Here is a 19141-nt window from a genome sequence, read left to right on the forward strand (position 1 = left end):
ACACGTATCCCAGTAAATATTGAGTTGCAACCAGGCTGCTATCTTAATAAAAGAGGCATTATATTTATCATATTGAGCTTATTTTGCTTTCAACGCCGAGATGGTTTTGACTTGACGAAAATATTGTTAATCATCAGTGTATGTTTTTAATCACTGAGCTATTTCAGATATCTGTGCTATCTTGTTGAGGATATTTATTTGTTAGTTGAACTTACTTGCGTCTATTCACTCAGGATTTTCAATGGAAAAAAAAGTGGTCCATCCAGACATAAAGAGACATCCACCAACTACAACACAATACGATAAAAACAGTCACTATTTTTTTTCTTTCAGTGTATTTTGTTTTTGTTTCACGCGTGAAATTTCACATGTTTTTTTTTTTTTAATACGAGATCTAAACACAGTGAGATATTTCGTTTGGATGTTCACGCCTTTTAGACATCCCCTTACGAGCTCTGGAGACAACACGCGCTCATTCAGACATTGAAAAACTTGGGCTTCCTGTGCTTTTTTGAATGAAATGAAATGAAAGTTTTGTAGTGAGGGGCGGCTTCGTCTCAAAAAAAGGGAAAAAAGTGCAGACCTGCTAGCTCTTTTATAATATAATCGACCTTTTTTTATTGGAAAGCTATATTTCGGTGGCGTATGGGTTGGGGTACTCCAGAAAATTCTCCGTGTGTGGGGAATCTCATTATTTGAGATGCATCAAGCATGTTATTCACACAAATACTATATTTTATTGTATAATTTGTTATGGATTCAAGTTTATACATGCGTTAGTAATGATACATATATACAAAAATTGTTTGTCATTTCTATTTGTAATGTAAATACAAGAATAATGATATTTCTTAGTATACTTTCTCTTATGAATCTGGTGTTATGGTGTGCTTCTTTGTTGAGGTATTGAGTGATGCCTTTGCTTGTGATTAGCTCTTGGAGTATAAGTAGTTTATATTCCTGTTTCTGATGGACAGAAAACTGTGTCGTTAACAAAAGGCGAAATAAGACAAAAACCGTCACGCAACATTCTTTGCGCCTTATCGCGCTAGCATGAATGCGAGGCGTTGCCCATGTTACGATGTATGCGTGGCCATCCTGATTTTAACTCCGCATTAAGCTGGTTCTAAACGACTGGGTTGGGGTTCGCTTTTCAGATATTGGTGATCACTTATTTAAGCGCAAAGGCAAGATATCTTTCGTTCTCAAATTGCACGTCAAGCCCCTCACAGCCCCTCTTACGGCCTATTGCGTAATCAAACACAGGCTTTCACATGCGCCGTTCAGTTGTATCCCGCAGCCCGCGGGATCCCGCAATGGTCCACGTGTCCGCCATAGAGTCTTTGGTTGCTCTCATTCCCTGAGTGTAGGTCGTAGGGTGGGGCCTGGTGGGGAAAGAAGAGCATGTCCCGGCTGTAACTCAGCGGGTAAAATCCGCCATTGTTCTGTGGCTGTTGCAGAGAAGGGCATGGGCCCGAGAGTAGCGTGTGGTACAGCGGTAACGAAGACGAAATATTTCTGTTGTGGTCGTAGGTGGTCGGCTTGAGGGGGCTGTTCGGTGGTAGAGGCGTAGTGTGATTGACGGACATTCCCATACAGGTCGGTATAGCCAGGTGTGTGGGTTTCCGGTGGTCGACATACGAGAATGCGCTGGTGTTGTCTCGTCTCGGGCTGCCCCCACCCTTATCGTTCTTTCGGTGTTTTGCCCGGCGGTTTTTAAACCACACCTGAGTAGGAAAAAAAAATCCTTAGATAGATAGGCTATTCTAAGAGCCCCCTGTACCCATCTGTATTCTGACATCCGGTAGATTCACGTATGACGCTAGCTGCTCTCGTAACAGCTTTTCTTTGATCCCCTGTACCCACCTGTATTCTCGCTTCCGGTAGATTCACGTATGACGCTAGCTGTTCTCGTAGCATGACGTCCGGATAATGCGTATTACAGAACGTGTTTTCCAGAACTTGTAGCTGGTATGGCGTAAAACAGGTGCGCATGCGCCGTGGTTTCTTCTTCACTTTTCCATCTCGCGTCTCAATAATGATGTCTGCAAACAAAAGAATGTCATATTGTCACGATGTTAAAGCTCTACATCGGAAAGGTTTATGAAATAATTTTTTTATGCAACCCTTCTTACTCTACTCATTGTGTATAACACCGATATATTTATTTTTTTTCTCTAAAAAGGTATCAATGTAGCCATAGGTTTGAAGGGGTGGTTCTATTTATATTGTCAAAGAACTTATCCTATATTTGTTAAGTCAAAATAGTTTTATATGTCGGGTCGAGAAATGAACGACTTTAAAAAGCCCTTTTGTCAGCCACACTTTTGTTATTGTTTTTATTTAATATTGGAAGGCACATATTAATGTGATCTCGAAACAACCACCGAAAAACAAAGCCTTATACTTTATTGATCAGATTCGAAAATATCGCATTGTCTTCCCAAAATCAGCCGATGGGAAAAGATGCTTGCTTCGGAAATAGATTTTGTTTAATATGTTCATTTGGTGTCGTCCCGACCTCAAAAAAAATATGACGATATTTAACAGATTTTTGGTGTAGGGACAATTTTTCTCCTCGCAGACGGAAGCAACATAGCAGCGGGGCCCAACAAATCGTTCGAAAAAAAAAGTCTGCGTTTAAACCCGTCTTTTTTAGGCCAGCAAGAAATGGCCGAAAAAGTACAATAAATCCTGTATAATAATTATTGCAAAACTTAATTAAAGATCTTTCATTTTTAACGTACACTTTGCAGTTTATTCATGGGATTTCTGGAATCTCAATCGTTTCAACCAACGCCGTCGCCCCTAAACCAAATTTTAACCTGAAATCGAGGAATCGCAACCACCGAATGTACACAACAGGTAGATTAAGTTAACATGATTAGAAAAGCCGTTCCCAGACAAGAGATGATTTTGAGCCTAAGAATTAGACTGTAACCTCGTATTTACAATGTATACTTGGTTGGCTTCCTCGAGTAATGAATACGATGGCTTGAGTCGCGCGGCCCGGGGCACGCCTCAAGGCAAACGGTTAGCATCTCTCGTCAAACATTCCCCGCTTATCTTAAATGTGCGTCAGCCAAAGTTTGTTAGCCTCCGAAATGCACTTGCTGAAATCTGGGATTTGTTTGAGGAGTGTTAAGCTTCAAGGCAATTGCAGCTGTTGAGACAAGCACTGTGAACCATCAGGATTTGCTACGGCTCACGCGCTTTCTGTGTCAAGCACTTTGGCCCTTCGTGCGCGCCTTTCTTCCGCTGCGTGTTTCGACTGAGATGTATGCAAGACATTTCTTAATTCTAAGGGTAAGGTAAAAAAGACACTGGATCTTTACTTCATGCCAGTGTTAACGTGGCCACACGTTCCTTAAACATTTGCTGTATAAAAGATAAAATAAGCCTTGTTTATTAAACATAGTCTCGCGTGTATGAAGGTGCAAGCCCGACTTCACGCGTCAATCCGATAGTCCTACCAACTAAAAAGGTACATATTCGAAGATTCGAATCCTGTTCTTTCCTTTAATGGCTTTTTTTAAAGGAAGAAAAAAAATACAATAAATTTCACTGATTGAAGAAAAGAAAGGGAAATACTGAAACCCCTTTTTGATATTATGCACTATTATACTACATTGTGTGAAGAAGCAATTACTGTCAGAATCAAGCATAATCGGAAATAAACCAACAAACAGTAAAACAGTTGAAAGCGGGTAGTAGTCAGCATAAAACATCGCATTAGAATTCGCCCTTAAAGATGTTGATACATCTGAGCCCAATTAAGAAGTTAGCGGACGCAAGTATTAACTAATCTTGTTGGCGTTAGCCACAATATGTGTGTTAGCCACAATGAGCCCCTGACAATCCCTTGTCTTACCCATCGAAAGTTCGCCAACGGAGATCTTCCCTCAAGTTCGACTCAAGGCCTTACGCCCAACTTGTGCGTGTGGCTTGCCGTGTTGTGTCAAATGTGTAAGCATCAGTTTAACCTACGTGCGATGAGACAAGCGAGGAAGGGGGGGTATTATCTCTGTTGTGGAGAGGGCTTGATCCTGGGTTTTTTTCGCTGCCCCCCCCCCCCCCTTTCCCCTCTCTCTCCCCAACCCCAAATTTAAAAGCTAACTGCAAAGGGGTGAATAAACTGATAGAGACTGTAAACCTGGGGTGGCAGAAAAAGCCATTCATTACTAACACAGTGTATTGCACGGAATTTTCCTTACTCGATCTGATTTAGACCTTTTGATTGATTTAAATTTTCTCGCAACACTCATTAAAGTGTTGTTGTATTCGTGACATTCCATTGCTGCTGCTTCGCGTGTATTATTCCTAAATGACACACCCAAATTTATTACCGGTAGAATTGTAACTAGTTGCAAGACTAACTGTATTAGTCTGGATTAGAAAAGCGGTCAAAGCTTAGGGTACGTATCTTTGCACATCCTCTGTGTTATTTGTACTTAAATGCGTGCTCTTACAAATATCCGTCCCGTCCAGTTGCGTTGACAGGTTCTTTCATTTTCCACTTCCTACGCGCTGTTAAGCTCATCTGTTGGTCAAGTGGTGAAAATGATATAACATCAAATTGTGGATGGTATAATTGGTGGAATGTATCAAAAGTAAGGCACGAAACCTTTTTGTTTTGGATGGGTAACTGTGTCGACTTGCATTAGTATTTATTAATAAAAAATGAAATAATGATAACATGGACATTTTGGATTTAAGAATTTGAACAGCATCTACTGTACCCACTAATGTGTAATGTGCTTCTGAACTTCTTCGAAAGAAGTTCATCTTTGTTTAAGTCATCCAGAAACTGTAAAAGGATTCGTAGGTTTATAGAAAACTCAAGATGATCGTCTTTTTTATAAACGAATATATTTTGTAACGATCGATTTCGTGATTCGGACACAAGCGAAAAGAGTCTGCGTGTCAACATTACGTGCGAACAGCGGTCAGACGTCAGATGAGTGACAGAGCGCATGCGTGTGGTTTACATCTCTGTGAAGCTATGTGCCGTAAATAAAGGTTTGCCTGTCATCGTTTTTTGGATCAGGGCAGCATTTGGGCCCTTATCTACACCCATTTTTTTTTTTTTTTTTTGCTGTCAGTGAAAACGGCGAATGGTAAATGTAAAATGGCAGTATTGCGACCGAAAGGTGCTTATGGGTAATAATGTTCGCTAAAAGCCTCCCTGACCTCCCCTCCCTCCACCCATTTGTAATCTTAAATTTTTCTTGTGTGTGTTTTCGCGTGAACAATTACAATTTACAGAGTAGTGCTGTACATACTAATAATGCAATGTGCAACACAAAACTATGCACAACACGTTAAAGAAGGCCAATCACGCCGCCATTTTTTGCTCCCGCTCAATGGCGAGTCGCACAAGGCATCCATTTTTATCGGCTAATTCTAGCGAGTTACCAATATATTTTCAATCAATTATCGTCAATAACGTATCAGACTTCATTCGTAGATTGTTATTTTGAAGTTTCCGCTGTAATTTTCAATTATAAACAATAACAAAGGAGTGGTTGATCAACATTCTTTAGATAATCTTCGAATACGCTAGTACCAGCCTCTGTAAAAATTCCTCAATCCAACTCTGTAATACCAAATTAGTATTAACATTTTACGATAAAGATTTAGTTATTTGCTAACACTTGCATATTATGTAAGCCGAGCACTCCAACAATATATGTTAGTATCTTATAATATGTAATCTTGCTGTTAAGAAAAGACTCATCTTTAAAAGTCTAGTTCTTCAGTGGACACAAGAAACATAAGGGGCATAAGAAACATAAGGGGCATAAGAAACCGACTTTAAATGAAGTGAAGCGTTGAACATAGAAGTTAACGCCTCAATTTGCCAAGTTAAATTGCCTAAAGTAAGTCGTGCGGCGCCTAGTCTCCTATCTAAATTATATGCTTTGTTGTACTCATCAACCAGTGACAAAGTGCCATTGTTCCCTACGATGGTATAGTTAGGGAAGTCAAAACAACCTCATTCAACCAATTTTGCAAAATTATCTTTTTTTTACTCTTGTTTTTAAAGTGCTTTAAATGTTTGAAAGGACACTGAAAATAAGTTCAGTAAAAGGCGACAGCAGGCTTTGAGCTGAGAGAAAGTTAAAAAAAAAATCTCACCTCCTAGCGACTCCCGCTCCCGCCAGACAAGACTGATAGTTTGCCCAAAGCGCCGATAAAACTGTACACTCTGTACGCATGGCACAAACATTTTATAAACCCCGTAATAATTAGTCACAGCCGTGCGTTGTTGCAGCAAGAAAAGCTTTGCACTTCTAAACGATGCGATATTCACCTAGAGGCTTCTCTTAAAAGATTATCTGCTGCATGTTAATCCTTCGCCCGAAGGCGCGAGCCTCCTAGCCACCGCATGATTTTAATCTGAGAACTCTTGCTTTTTAGAGTGGAGGGGGGAGGGGGTGAGTAATGCAGAAGGAATCAGTATCAAATAATGCCCTAATGGTAAATCACACCTAAACACTAAATATTGTTTGGTCTAAATCATCTTTTAGGTAAGTGCTGGTTATGGCATCTGCACTAGCGTATTGAGAATATTTTGGAATCTCTTATTTTGAGAAATTTAAGGACCCCCCTGAAAGGACAAGCGGTATGCCTGAAAAAGCTATAACCACAACCAGCTTCACCGGGCTGCTGACGGCCCTTCGTCCCCTAGGGGGGGGCCAGAGTGGTTACGAGTTCTAGAGCAATGGCCGAGAGCGATGGACAAATCGGCTTATATTTTCCCCTAGGGGTCATACCATGTCCAAAGGGATAGCTGAGGGCGCACTTACGGGTATTGTTGACCTTTCGAGAGTCGCTATAAGGCTATTGTTATAAGGCACATGAATTGGTTTATGTCAACAGCCATTGTGTTCGAATTCCTATAGAAATCTATGAAAACGAAGAAAGATCATTCTTATACAAAAAAAATTAAATCGATATGCAAAAACATTTTGAAATGATTAAAAAACGGTTGATTTTCGTACTCGTGCCGATAGCGAACTTTTGTCTATAAAAAATTCTAGGCTGATGACGTAAGTCAGAGTATTTTTATGTTAATACTAGTCGTTATACGTGCAAAACGATCCCCTAGGCTTTCTATAGTCTTTAGAGTACTACTGAAAGTAAATTTAGAATTCTTCACAGGGGTTTATCTTGTTTCTTTTTCTTACTCGGAAAACAGCACCAAGCACTGTGCAAGCATTCTCAACATCATCAACAGCAGTATTTGCAAAAGTACAAACTATTTTAGAAATAATAACATTTATGATTTTAATATACTTCGAAATTAACATGACGCCCCTTAAAATGACTGACGTCATGCACTTCGAAGTTAACATGACACAATTTGTGAGGATGGCGCACTTTGGTTTTACTGTCATATCAAGCCTGTTGATTAAAATTGTTCTTCGTTTTTTGCCATACTTATACCATATATGGAAATCCTGTTCTAATCAATCATTTCTCTTGCTTTAATGGCCGCCAGACAGTGTCATCTTGAATAGAACCAAAGTCCCTCGCTTTCCTCTACCACAGGCATCCATACCTGCTCGCCCCAGTCTCCCATAGACCATTTAGGCAAAGGACAAAGTATGTTTGATACGCAGCCTCCCGGTCGCTTGCGCGTTGGCGAACTAAGGTCATTAAACATTTCCTTTCTTTCTCGTCCTCTGTTTATCGTGTTTCCAGAAGTGCTGGGCCAAAAAGTTAGAAACAGTAGTAGGAAAGGGAAATGTTTAACGACCCTAAATCACAAACCGGATTTTCTAATACGAATCTTGATGGGTATAGAAAAGAAAACGCTAATCATTTTATTGCATTGTTGACTCAATACTATTATATAAATCAAGATCAGATTTAATTGAAAAATAAAACTCACCTTTGGGTAAAAATGGAGCTTACAAATGGTTCTACAAATCTATACCTGAAATATCTAGCAATGCGGGGATACCTATGGGGATATAAAACAAAGTGTACCTGGGCCTTTGTAAAATTGAAGGCGCTAGATTACAGCATCCTGCAAAGTCAATGCCGATAAATCCGATGCGTGGAAGGCTTACAGCGGTATAGAAAAAAATGTATGCTGCGTTCCATATTGCTGGTATTTTGTCCGCAGACCATTCGGGGTCATTAAACATTTCCATTTCTTCTGGTGTTTACTCTTTCTCGGCCTCATACTAAGTTTAAAGGATTTTTTTATATAAATATAGAATCAAAATGCTTTCTTGCGTTTACGTACGCAGTACAAATAACATTATACGCATTTCTGATTCTCTCGGATTACCGTGAAATAACGCATAGGTAGAAAAGTTGTCATAATTGCCGCAATTTCTGATCTAGCCTACCTGTAGGCTTTGAGTAAGTTTGCAAACCACGGCCGCCATCTTGGATACCGGCCGTGGTATGCGAGCTCCGTGTTTACGTGGTTTTCGTGCCAAAAAACTATCAAAGCCTAATGGTAGGCTATTTCTGATAATATTTGGAGCATACACCTAAACATAGTAGATACGAATTCCTGCAAATTTACGTAGAGATTATCAACTAACACAGTTCAACGGTAAGAAAATACGAAAACATGATTGAGACGGACTCCCAAATGTGGCATGAAATTCCCTAACAAGGTCATTAATATGTTTAAAATGGCTGTATCTGAGTGAGCAGATAGTGACCCCTCCCTTGTTTGACAATATGCTTTATACAATATGCTTTATACAATATGCTTGAACATGCACATTAACAATGTCGACACCCACTCCTGTGTTATTGTTTTTCATTGAAAATACAGCGGTTTATTCGTAAGGAAACTTTAAAATAACAATCTACAATCAAAGTCTGATATGTTATTGAAAATATTTGATTGAAAATATCTTGTTTACTGACTTGAATTAGCCGATGGAAATGGTTCTTTAAGCTTGACTCAGTGATTAAAACCACGGGTAAAACCACGGGGTACCCAAAAAGCTGAAGAGTATCAGATTAGCGCCATCACTGTACAGAACCAATTCACGGAATGCGGTTATAAAATTTAAAAGTTACTGGTCAAATAAACAAAAGCATTCTAATTTATCGGAAATCTCGCAAGGGAAGATTCGAATAACACAAGTACAATAGACAAATTATCGATAAAAAGGATCCCCTTTTGCATTTAGTCTGTGTTTTTTTTTTATTGATGTTTTGCTGAATTTCTGCTTTTCAAAATGTTTCTTACCTAAGGTGCATTTCTTTCCACCATGTTAAACTGACCTAACGTCTTTTGCACTTTGTACAGTGAATAAATATTCTACATCTTGACGTCTATGTTAATTAATCTCAGAAAGGGTTCTTTGTGAGGGGACATATTATTACTACGATTAGTTTTAACTTGGTAGTATTCTTAAATCTTGTTATCTGTGTTATACGATTAACTAATTTTTGTTAAATTTTTACCTCGATGTAAATTGCGCATTTCAGCCTTTTACCTGCAATGCAGTAACCTTGTGCTAACCGACAATAGTTGTATTTTATAGATAGGAACAATATCTCTTGAAGTCCGCTTTAGGTATCGCCTAAATAAAGCTTATATTAAGCTTTTCTAAAAGAAATGGTTGGTTTACTGTTCTATTCTTTCTTGAGATGCAAGAGGGATTGTCGTATATAGAAACTATGTGCTCGACATGGGACCGTCATTGGGGGATTTTGGTACTGTCAGCATTTTCTCACCTCAAATTTATAAGATGATTTTGTTTTATTAGAGTTATAAGTTCTTACTAGGATGTTTGTTCTTCTTAGTAAGCAGTTATTTCAAATGTTGTTGCTTTTTTATACAAAGAACGGGAGACATGGCTCACCAAATATCGCTCACTTGTCTCTGCGTGCGATCCTGTGAGATTTGCTAGTTTTGCTAGGCTTCTTGGCATATTTTCTTGTTTACTTATTGATTTCTAACTTCCTTCATGCACCCAAAATGCACCCCTTGTTCAAGTGCCTGTATGCCTTGGTCGCAATTTAAGACAAATATCCCGATTGCTCGCAGTATTTTGCTGATGTTTGCATGCTTACAAATCATCATTAAAGACTTCTAAAGACAATTCGAAGGCATGGTTAAGGCGACAATTTCTCCGGCCTTTCATATTTATATATAATAGAATGGCGCCAATGAAAACACCAATTTTTCTCTGATCTTTGTTGATAGATTTTGTCCTATATTAATGTTCCCTCATTGATGTTTTGCGAGTAGAAAAATGTCATTCACCGCAAGGCATCACTTAGGGAACATAGTTATCAGACTATTGGTCAGAGATAAGCTTTTTTTTTGACTGGTGCCATATCCTTTAAGAGTTCAGTTCAGGGCAAAGTTTACAAATAAGGTGAATGAGGTATGATGCATTTGCCCCTCTGTAATCTTCGCTCTGACGAACTGTGAACTCAAAGGATATTGTAATCCCCTCAAAGCCTACGTTAGTATCATTCTCGCATTTGCCCCTCTGTAATCTTCGCTCTGAGCTGTGAACTCAAATGATCTTGTAATCCCCACAAAGCTTACCCAAAAAAAAGGATCACATTGTTCCAATGGAAGCCAGTAAAGATTGAAAAATAGCTTTCCCAAAGACATGTTCTGGAGAAAGGTTAAAAAATATCGAAGGGAATTTCGCATTGAGGGAGAAATTTTTAGATAGAGAGATGGCCACTGCGATAGTAGGAACGATACCCATCTTTTTACCATAACTTACAACAGCGAGGGACTTTAGATATAAAAATAAAAAAACCTGTAAGTTCACAAATTGAAACGGTGTCCTGGTATTGTACCAAGCATGGTTCTCGCCGACTGACGTTGTGTTATGCCATCGAAATGGCTTTGCGTGGGACTGTCGCCATTTGCTAAAAATTCCTCAGAGCCTAACCCTTGTGGCTTGCTTTCGGCAACAAAAGCCAGGAGGAGGCTAATAAACATTGCACGAATAGACTAAATCATTTTTTCAAAAGTGAAGAAATTGATGGTGATTATAGTTAAATAGCTACCTAACTCTCACATCAGGAGAATACTGATTTTTTTGTAAAGGTGGTAACAACAGTTCAATAGGCAGCAGTATGCAAAGAATTTTGAAAATTCCAAAAGCAATTTGGATTGAAATTGTTGAAACAGCAACAAAAGTTTATCTGTTTATTGCAAATTATTGTTAACCGTTGCAAAAGTCAAGTGTAGATAACTACAGAAGAAGCAGAGATTAAATCTGGTAATTACATTTGCTTGCGAATGAAATAAAGTCAATTATTTTCACACCTTCACTAACAATATTAAGTACTTGCGTCGGAGAGATAATATTCTTTGTATTTCACAGTGAACTCGGAAGATTATTGTTGTATATATTTTCCCAGCGTTTTTATCACAATACAATATATTTTTTTGCTCCAAAATCACGACTCACCACACACTATATTAATTCCTGACCGCACTTTCAAAAGAAACATACGTGCGTTTATATGTTAAAAGAAAACATTATTTTGCTCATTAAACATTACCTCATACATTGACAAGAAAAATGGTTTGTAGCTCAAAAGACTATTTTAATGCAAGTGTATGATAAACGTTTAGTTTCTTATACGCGAAAATCTGGACCTATGATGTAAACAACATAACAAAGTTACGAATTGTCCGTCCATAATTCGGATTCGCGAGTTTGGCCATCGGCGACAGCGACTAAAAGGACGATGATTCAAATGTAATTTGTCGTCTTGCATTGCTTCATAAAGAAAAGAAAAGGTGTTCTAGCTCCATGTGAAGCCTTTCCTATGTCCTCCGAAGACTTTTTGCCGGCGTATTTTGGTCATTGAACCATCAAATCCGAAGTCAAACTTGCCACTATTTCTGTTTTAATGCTATATACTGAGCTCAATGAATAAACACAAAGACCATTAAAGCGGTAAAACGTTTGAACAGAGAGAACAAATGGGTAAATTGTTGCGTACAAAAGACTTACCGCCGGCGCCATTTTGAATTTATCGTGAAAGTTCAGCATGAATTATACGTTATTCCACCGCTTTATAGATCAACCAAAGCACGTTTTCACTCCTTGTTTATCTTTCCAGAGGGTCTGAATTATGTCCTTTTTAAAATTGCGCTCTAATAATTGTCTTCCCCTATATGGAAAGATTAGTTCACGGTCATTTTGTCCTTGTAAACTTAGCGACGCCCTTGGGTCATTGGAGATGCAGCAAACTAAAGCGAGCGCATATCTCTAGCATGGCAAAGTACTTGTCAAGCCACTGAAGACAGCAATAGGTCAGATCTTATTAACTGACCCTCATATCGCACTTGAAGTGCTCCTGGAAGATTACACTTTTCATGGTTGTAAGTTGCACTACTCACCCGCTAGCCTCTCCGCTAGGGACATGTCGGCTTCAGAAGCGCTCTGCTCGTCGCTTGCCTCGCCGCTGCATGGACTAAGAGGCTCTGTTTTCTTGAGTTGCAGCAGTCTGTCGATACTGAAGGATGTAGTCTTGGACGCCATTAATCTTGCGTTTGACAGGTCTGCAATGTAATGGAACGCGAGTGGATGGTTTGTGAGTTTGGGCATCCGTTCGGTCGAGCTTGATCGGGCCGCGCATAAATGTCACCACAACCGTCACCCCATCACCTTTGTCCCACTCTCTCTCAGTAATGGTACTTTTAATATAGACACCTTTTTTGAATACTTTTAACTTATAATTTTGTCGTTTGATTTTGTGTCTCTTCAAGATCTCAGTCGTAATCGACATTAATACGGGTGGGGTGAATGATGGTACTCAAACTTGAGAGCCTCTAAACAACTTTTCAAAGCTCTTTATAGCTTTAGAGTTTTTTTCTTTGAGAAAACAAAGCTGATTTGGGTCGTCTTGATATTATCACGTCGTTATTGAATTATATCAGACGCTAAGGGTTTTCGAGATAAAAACAAAGATTTATACTCACCGTACACGTTATGACTTAAGCTCGCTCTGAAAACCCCCGATTTGGGTAGCTTTGTAATGACTTGCAGCCGGAGGGGCGATATCTACTCCCCCTGCAGGACGACTTGATTATACACCAGCCCGGGAAATGAGTCCCAGAGAGCTCGCCTGCTTTTAATATAGGCGACCCAGCAGGCGGCATGCTTCCATATGGATCAGCATGTGATACGATTGCGTACCAACAGCCAACTTGCTGGCAATTTAGCATCCACACGCATAGCGGTGTTGTATGTACTTATTATAACTTCTCGCCGTGTTTTTTCAAGGAGGATTATTTAATTCGAAATTCCCCAGACGTGACATTGATTGATGAGAATCTAATTCAAGATGAGTGACGTCAGAGTCCCGAGTGTAACTTCTGGCAATAATGCAAGCTCTGTCCACACTTTCTAAAAGAGCGAGGTCTTGCTGAAAGGGAAAGTGCATAAAAACTGGCTTTCTGGCCCGTTTGACTTTCATTTTATAGATCACCTTCTGGATCTCATTACTGGGTCTACCGGGTCGGCCTTTTCCAGTCGCTGCCTTATACATGTCTGCAGTAATCATTCATTTTTGACAGCGGTACTTTCTTTTTAATACCATAAAGCTAATGCATCATTATCCCCTTCTCTATACTGTCTTGAAAATAAACTAACATCAGGTTCAATTGGCGCAAGATTAATTATGCCCTCAGTGTTGACAATCTTCCCGCATACCGTCCTCGTCTTGGCACGCCTGATTAGCATGGCTTTGATCGACTGAACGCTTACTAGGACTGATAGTCTTTTGGCTGGATTTAGATGAACTACGAGTGTTTATCCTCAAGATTAGACAAGGAAGTGTGGCATTTATTGATGCGTGCTCATACTGTAGTATAACGGGTCATTAGTCTAAGTCAGAACACGATACTCTTGAGGTAAACTTTCCTAAGCCCGGACATTTTATTCCTTCCATCTGTTGCTATAAGAATCTACCAATTTCACACCGTTATTTTACACCAACACTTTTTAAATACACTACAAGCCCGAGTATGCCACTAATTCCGATGAGCTTATAGGCATTGGCGTAAGGATTAAGGTATTAGGAAAGTGGTTACATTTTCAGTTGCTTGACCCGGCAAAGCCAGTGTTAATTCGTACGCAAGATAGGGAGGCTCATTAATCATCGTCGTCAGCGGTGTTCTCTGTGACCGGAAGCCATAAATCATCCGCTTTGACGGGTTTCTGGCGAGAGTTCCTCCGCAAGCGTCAAACAAAAGACATCCACATTCATTATATTAATAAAACACTGAGAAAAGACTAATGTGCTTAAGATAACTTTATATGATACAATTGCTAATTATTGTAAGTGGTTGTATGCCGGTTTGGAACGTTTTCTTAGACGGCTATGACATTTGTTGTTGTTATGTAATATTGCGTTTCCATCCAATGCTAGCACCCCATTGGGTGGAAAGTGTTTTTCAAAAGCAAAATTAAAAACAAAAAGGATCGTAAAAAGCACGTCTACAACTTTTAATGTTAAAGATTTGTGACATTATTCCTTTTTGACAAAAAGAAAAAAAAATAAGATTTTTGAAAAAAAAAGGTCTTGAATTCTTGAGGCAATCGACGGGAACTTCATAGTTACCAGCGGTAGATAGCCTTCGTTGCATTCTTATGTTGATTGAGTAAATTCCATATTTTTTAGCGTCAGCGTCCTCACAAAGACCATTGGGTTTTGAAAGAAAATGAGTTAATGAGTTTTTATCTGTGTGTTTGTTCGAAGGTTTGTTATTCTAAGACCCCGTCCCCACGTATTCGTTTTCGGTTAAAAAAGCATCCTTTTTGTTACGGATACGGGTATCGTCCACACGGAAACGTAAAAACGATGACCGAAAACGGAACGATTTGAAAACGATATTCAGAGTGGAGCAATTTGAAAACGATGCATTTTCGGTGCCGTGGGGACGGACGAAAACGGAACCTTTCGAAAACGATGGCGTGATAACTCAGGTCCAGTCCACTTGGCGCGCGAGTACGCATTTGCGCTGTAGAACTTGTTATTGTTCTCGTATCGTTTCTGCGTTTTCGTGGGGACGGGTCGTATCGAAATGAAAACCCTTCGTGTGGACGCGGATCCTTTCGAAAACGGAACAAAAAGGTTGCGTTTCCAAACGAAAACGGATAACGTGAGGACAGGGTCTAAAATTAAGAAACTTGATACGTTCTTTTATCGTTATACTGTACTTAGCGCATAAAACTTCTTTTCGTGATATACGATGATTCTTTATTACAACACAACAGACTCTTTAGGGATTCAGCTCTTCATAAAGGATCAAATACAGTGAGAGCTGTATTTTTATAACTGATAAGAGTTTTGAATTTTCAAAACAAATACAGGCTAGGAGCTACGGACTATAAGCGTAAATAAAAAAAATAAAAAAAACAACATCAGCCACACCTCTGTTATTGTTCGCATTCAACATTGGACAGACACATCATGCGATAAGATTTCAAAATAGCCATCGGAAAACAAAGTTTGATTACCAGTCTCCACTGGCAGGAGAGTGCAACGGGAACGAACACGGACTCTAGCCTGGGACCCTAGCCTGCGTTGCACCGGAAAACTGTTGGTATTACAATAATGCTTATAGAAACTCGCGCAAGGGAAAAATATAGAAAAAAACATTCGTACAGACCGATCTTACCCCACAAAGCTTTGTGCAGTGAGAAAAACAATTCCTCCAAACCTTAAGCTTCCAAAAAATAAAATTTGGAAGCAGGAAGCAGTCACAGAATCGACCACCTACCCTTCCCTTGTTTACTTTTCCGTCCCTAAGAGTCGCACAAGGCATGTCTTATGTCAGTGGGATCAAAATACATTAACCACTAGATGCTGTGCCGAGGTGAGTTCCTATGACGGCAAGAAGTTATTGTTTTGGCATTATCCCCACTTGCTTACTACTATAGGAATTGTTGTGTCATTCAAGGGCGCTCGCGACCCAGGTATATGTTCAAAGCCGCTGGGTGGCGGAGAGATTGAGATGTTTGGTAGAGAGGCTGTGTGTCGGGAATCGAAAATGTGCTTGTTTTTTTTTTTCCTAAAAAGGACATATGAGCAGCGTGCGGCCATAACACGGGGATCAGGGCGTACCAAATGGTAACATTTTCTTCATAGAATTTACTCATAAAGACAGTTCGATCGCAATTCACCGAAGACTCTCACTGACTATCAACAACCCTCATCTCAATTTAATCAAGGCTTATACAATATAATCACAATTGTTTTGCAGCTTAATTCTGTATATATTTAGGATTTTACCTTCTTACCTACCTTGAAAGCTATGTGTATATTATATTATTTCTTCATAATTAAAGCTTTCTCCCAATAAACTAGTCAACTATCTGATTACGTATGGTTATCAACCAATTTATAGATCCGACGCGCGCACGGATATCCAAATCAGAAAGCTGCAAATAGAAGCAAACTGACTGCAAGCCAATGTCCGTCCCACAAAAGTCCCACAGAAAATATTTCTGCAAAAGAAGGGTTTTTCCAGCGACTCTTGGGAGTAAAACACCATTCCTAACAGGTCAGATAGTAGGTGAAGTCTGTACTGGAAGTCTACTGGACGGAATTCTTGTAGAGAAACATAAAAATAATTAAAAGATAACTTCACTTGATCGGGGGAAAAATGCACTTCGAATCTTTTAGCCTCTCAGATGGCTTGTCAAAGGAAACAAGGAAAGCATCAACTAAGCTATCCATCAAGTATTTATTTACTTCCCAAGGTCGCAGGCAAACATCTTAAAACCAAAATACTGCAGACTTTGTGAAACATTTTTGTGAGACTTTCGTGCGATCACCACATAGCTGCTAATGTCAGTTCACTCTGATTGGCTAATCCGGCAGGCTTAATTGACATGTCTGATCTATGAACTCTTCTATGTTAAAAAACTAATAATCCCAAACCTCACGATTTGTTGCTTTTGCTACCAAGGAGTTTCTTTCAAGAAAAACGGGGAACTTAAGGTAAAGTATCGCATTAGTGTTGTGAGTTACCACAACCGTGTTACCACATCTGAGGTGGGCTTTCAATGCGCTAATCCCCCTGTAATGAATTGTCCAAGGGATTCCTATAGAGAACAGAGGCAATATGCACGAAATGAGATCAAGCCAAATATATCCTCACAATGGGACCTGTTTGATTTCAATTATTAGAATTTGAACTGTGCTGTATCTCACACCATCATACTTTCTGTTATACGCTTCTGTTATACGTTTCTGTTATACTTTTTTTCCGGGGGGCTCAAACAAATTGCAAATGCAATCCATAGGTATGCCAGTCAACCCTGCACGGAGGGTCTAGTTTATATTTTTATGTTACAGGCGGGCATACAAAGGACCTTATCTCCTGATTCCGATCGATTTTTATACGAGGATATTTCTTCACCTCGAACTTTATAATATGACTTGAAAAAAAGTTTTGTGTGCAGTTTTCAGGGTATTTTGAATTTGACAATGCTCAATTTCAAAGTGCCTTAGAATTAAAGGGGAGTAGTTAATCGTAGTATCCACTATTAGGTTCAGGTCCGTACCCAGGTTTTTTCTTGGGGGGGGGGGGGGGGCGAAATCCGAAAAAGTGGACCTAATTTTTGCGGGGTGGGGGGAGGGGGGGGGGGGGGTTGTGGGCGAGACTGAGTTCTCTGATAAAAATCTGACCACCCCCGAAAAAACAAAAAGTTAATTTTTGTTGCCTTTGCAGTATCTCCACGGGACGTTATTGTCGGATTTGACTACATACCAGAGTGATCTGACTTATGCTTTTATGGTTTCGTCTACAAATAGCAGGTCTATTGAGAACCGAAAGTGGACCTTCGGTCTTTGTGGGGGGGGGTGCGTTCGTAACCCCTGCACCCCCCTGGGTACGGGCCTGAGGTTTGTCTCGCCTTATGCTCCGTATTGCTTCACTTATTTTTCCTATCTTTGTCTTTATCTACTCTGCCGCTCTTCTATTCGCTCTTCTAGACCTTACTTATCATTGGTTTCCATCCTTTACTAAGAGGCCCAAAACGTTTCTGCTATCACCTTTTATAGTAATGTAAAGGATAACGTGAGCAGAAAATAAGTTTCACATGAAAAAATACGCAAATACTGCTTTTTGTCTTTGCTACCTGTCGCCTTATTAAATATATTAAATAAGCCCTGAACCCTGCAGGTCGCATACGACAAAAAAAATCTTCAATGACATAAACAAGAACGTTAAAGTATTTATTTAAAGACTGCACCATGCTGTTTCATCGAAGTGTTTCAGCTCCTCATGATGTGATTTTGATAAGGGCTGACCTGTAGCCTTTGACCTTTTTTTCTTGCCTAAGACGCAGGTATAGTAACTAGTGTATGTCTCCCCCGGACAGAACATGGGTGCTTGCTGCTTTATTAGTGCGAATCACTAGAACCCCTATGGTGTATTCTACTACTGGTACACTGTTGGTTAAATAAGGGAATCGCCGGAGTGCGGATTCCGGAGCGGAGTTCATTGATCTTCATGGATATATAAGCATACATGGCGTGTTTTTACTTATTTATTTTCTTCACGCCGAATTTTGCAAAGGAAATTAATAAAAGGAAATCGGACTATTCAATAGTTGTTTCTAATTTATTTTCTTGCGAAACGCTTGGTCGAGAAGCCATTATTACTGCGCTAAGTTCTCGTCCGGGAGCCAGTGTTCAAAAAGGGTGTTGGCTTACGTTTTCGAGCTGGTTTACTTCATAAGCTGAATCCCCATATTGCTCCGCTCCGGACTCCGCAGTCCAGAGACTCCCTATTTTACCGACAGCCGTTTCGGTCACCCAAGGGCGCTACCCCGCCACGAATCCTGGGTATAATATCATATCCTCATTAACGGCCTCTTGGTCTCAGCCGCCCCATGGTGTATTTTGATGCAATAAGCTGATAGAAGGGTATTCCAACCATTCTACTCACAACTTGATAATTAGACGAGCAAAAAATATCACGGTTTCTTTATTTAACACGCATTATGCTCAGCCAAATCTGTGAGGGGTTCAAATAAACAAACGACTAGACAGTGCAAATGACGCGTCTTCACCACAATCACACCAGAGGGTGCTTATGAACATCCAAGTAATACAATGTGTTGATGCAAGCAAGCATGTGTATAACTACGGGTCGTTTGCA

The 19141-nt window shown here is 39.7% G+C and overlaps 1 protein-coding gene across 4 annotated transcripts; it reads right to left on the reverse strand.

The window, feature by feature from the left end:
• Positions 1-717: 717 nt before the first annotated feature.
• On the reverse strand, positions 718-13209 carry LOC5510252 (retinal homeobox protein Rx1). 4 transcript variants are annotated; one of them, XM_032379348.2, is made up of 5 exons: positions 12947-13209; positions 12365-12526; positions 1867-2045; positions 1265-1727; positions 718-966 (listed from the first exon to the last, which is right to left on the reverse strand). In XM_032379348.2, the coding sequence occupies exons 2-4, from the start codon at positions 12504-12506 to the stop codon at positions 1284-1286; spliced, it is 765 nt and encodes a 254-aa protein (XP_032235239.2). In that variant the 5' UTR covers positions 12507-12526; positions 12947-13209; the 3' UTR covers positions 718-966; positions 1265-1283. The 4 variants fall into 4 exon arrangements, with proteins under 4 accessions (XP_032235239.2, XP_048589240.1, XP_032235240.2 ...); XM_048733283.1 differs by having other exon boundaries at positions 718-1727; XM_032379349.2 differs by lacking the exons at positions 12365-12526; positions 12947-13209 and adding an exon at positions 6139-6888 and having other exon boundaries at positions 718-1727.
• Positions 13210-19141: the final 5932 nt, after the last annotated feature.

Source organism: Nematostella vectensis, chromosome 10, assembly GCF_932526225.1.
Source record: "Nematostella vectensis chromosome 10, jaNemVect1.1, whole genome shotgun sequence".
Taxonomy (NCBI): domain Eukaryota; kingdom Metazoa; phylum Cnidaria; class Anthozoa; order Actiniaria; family Edwardsiidae; genus Nematostella; species Nematostella vectensis.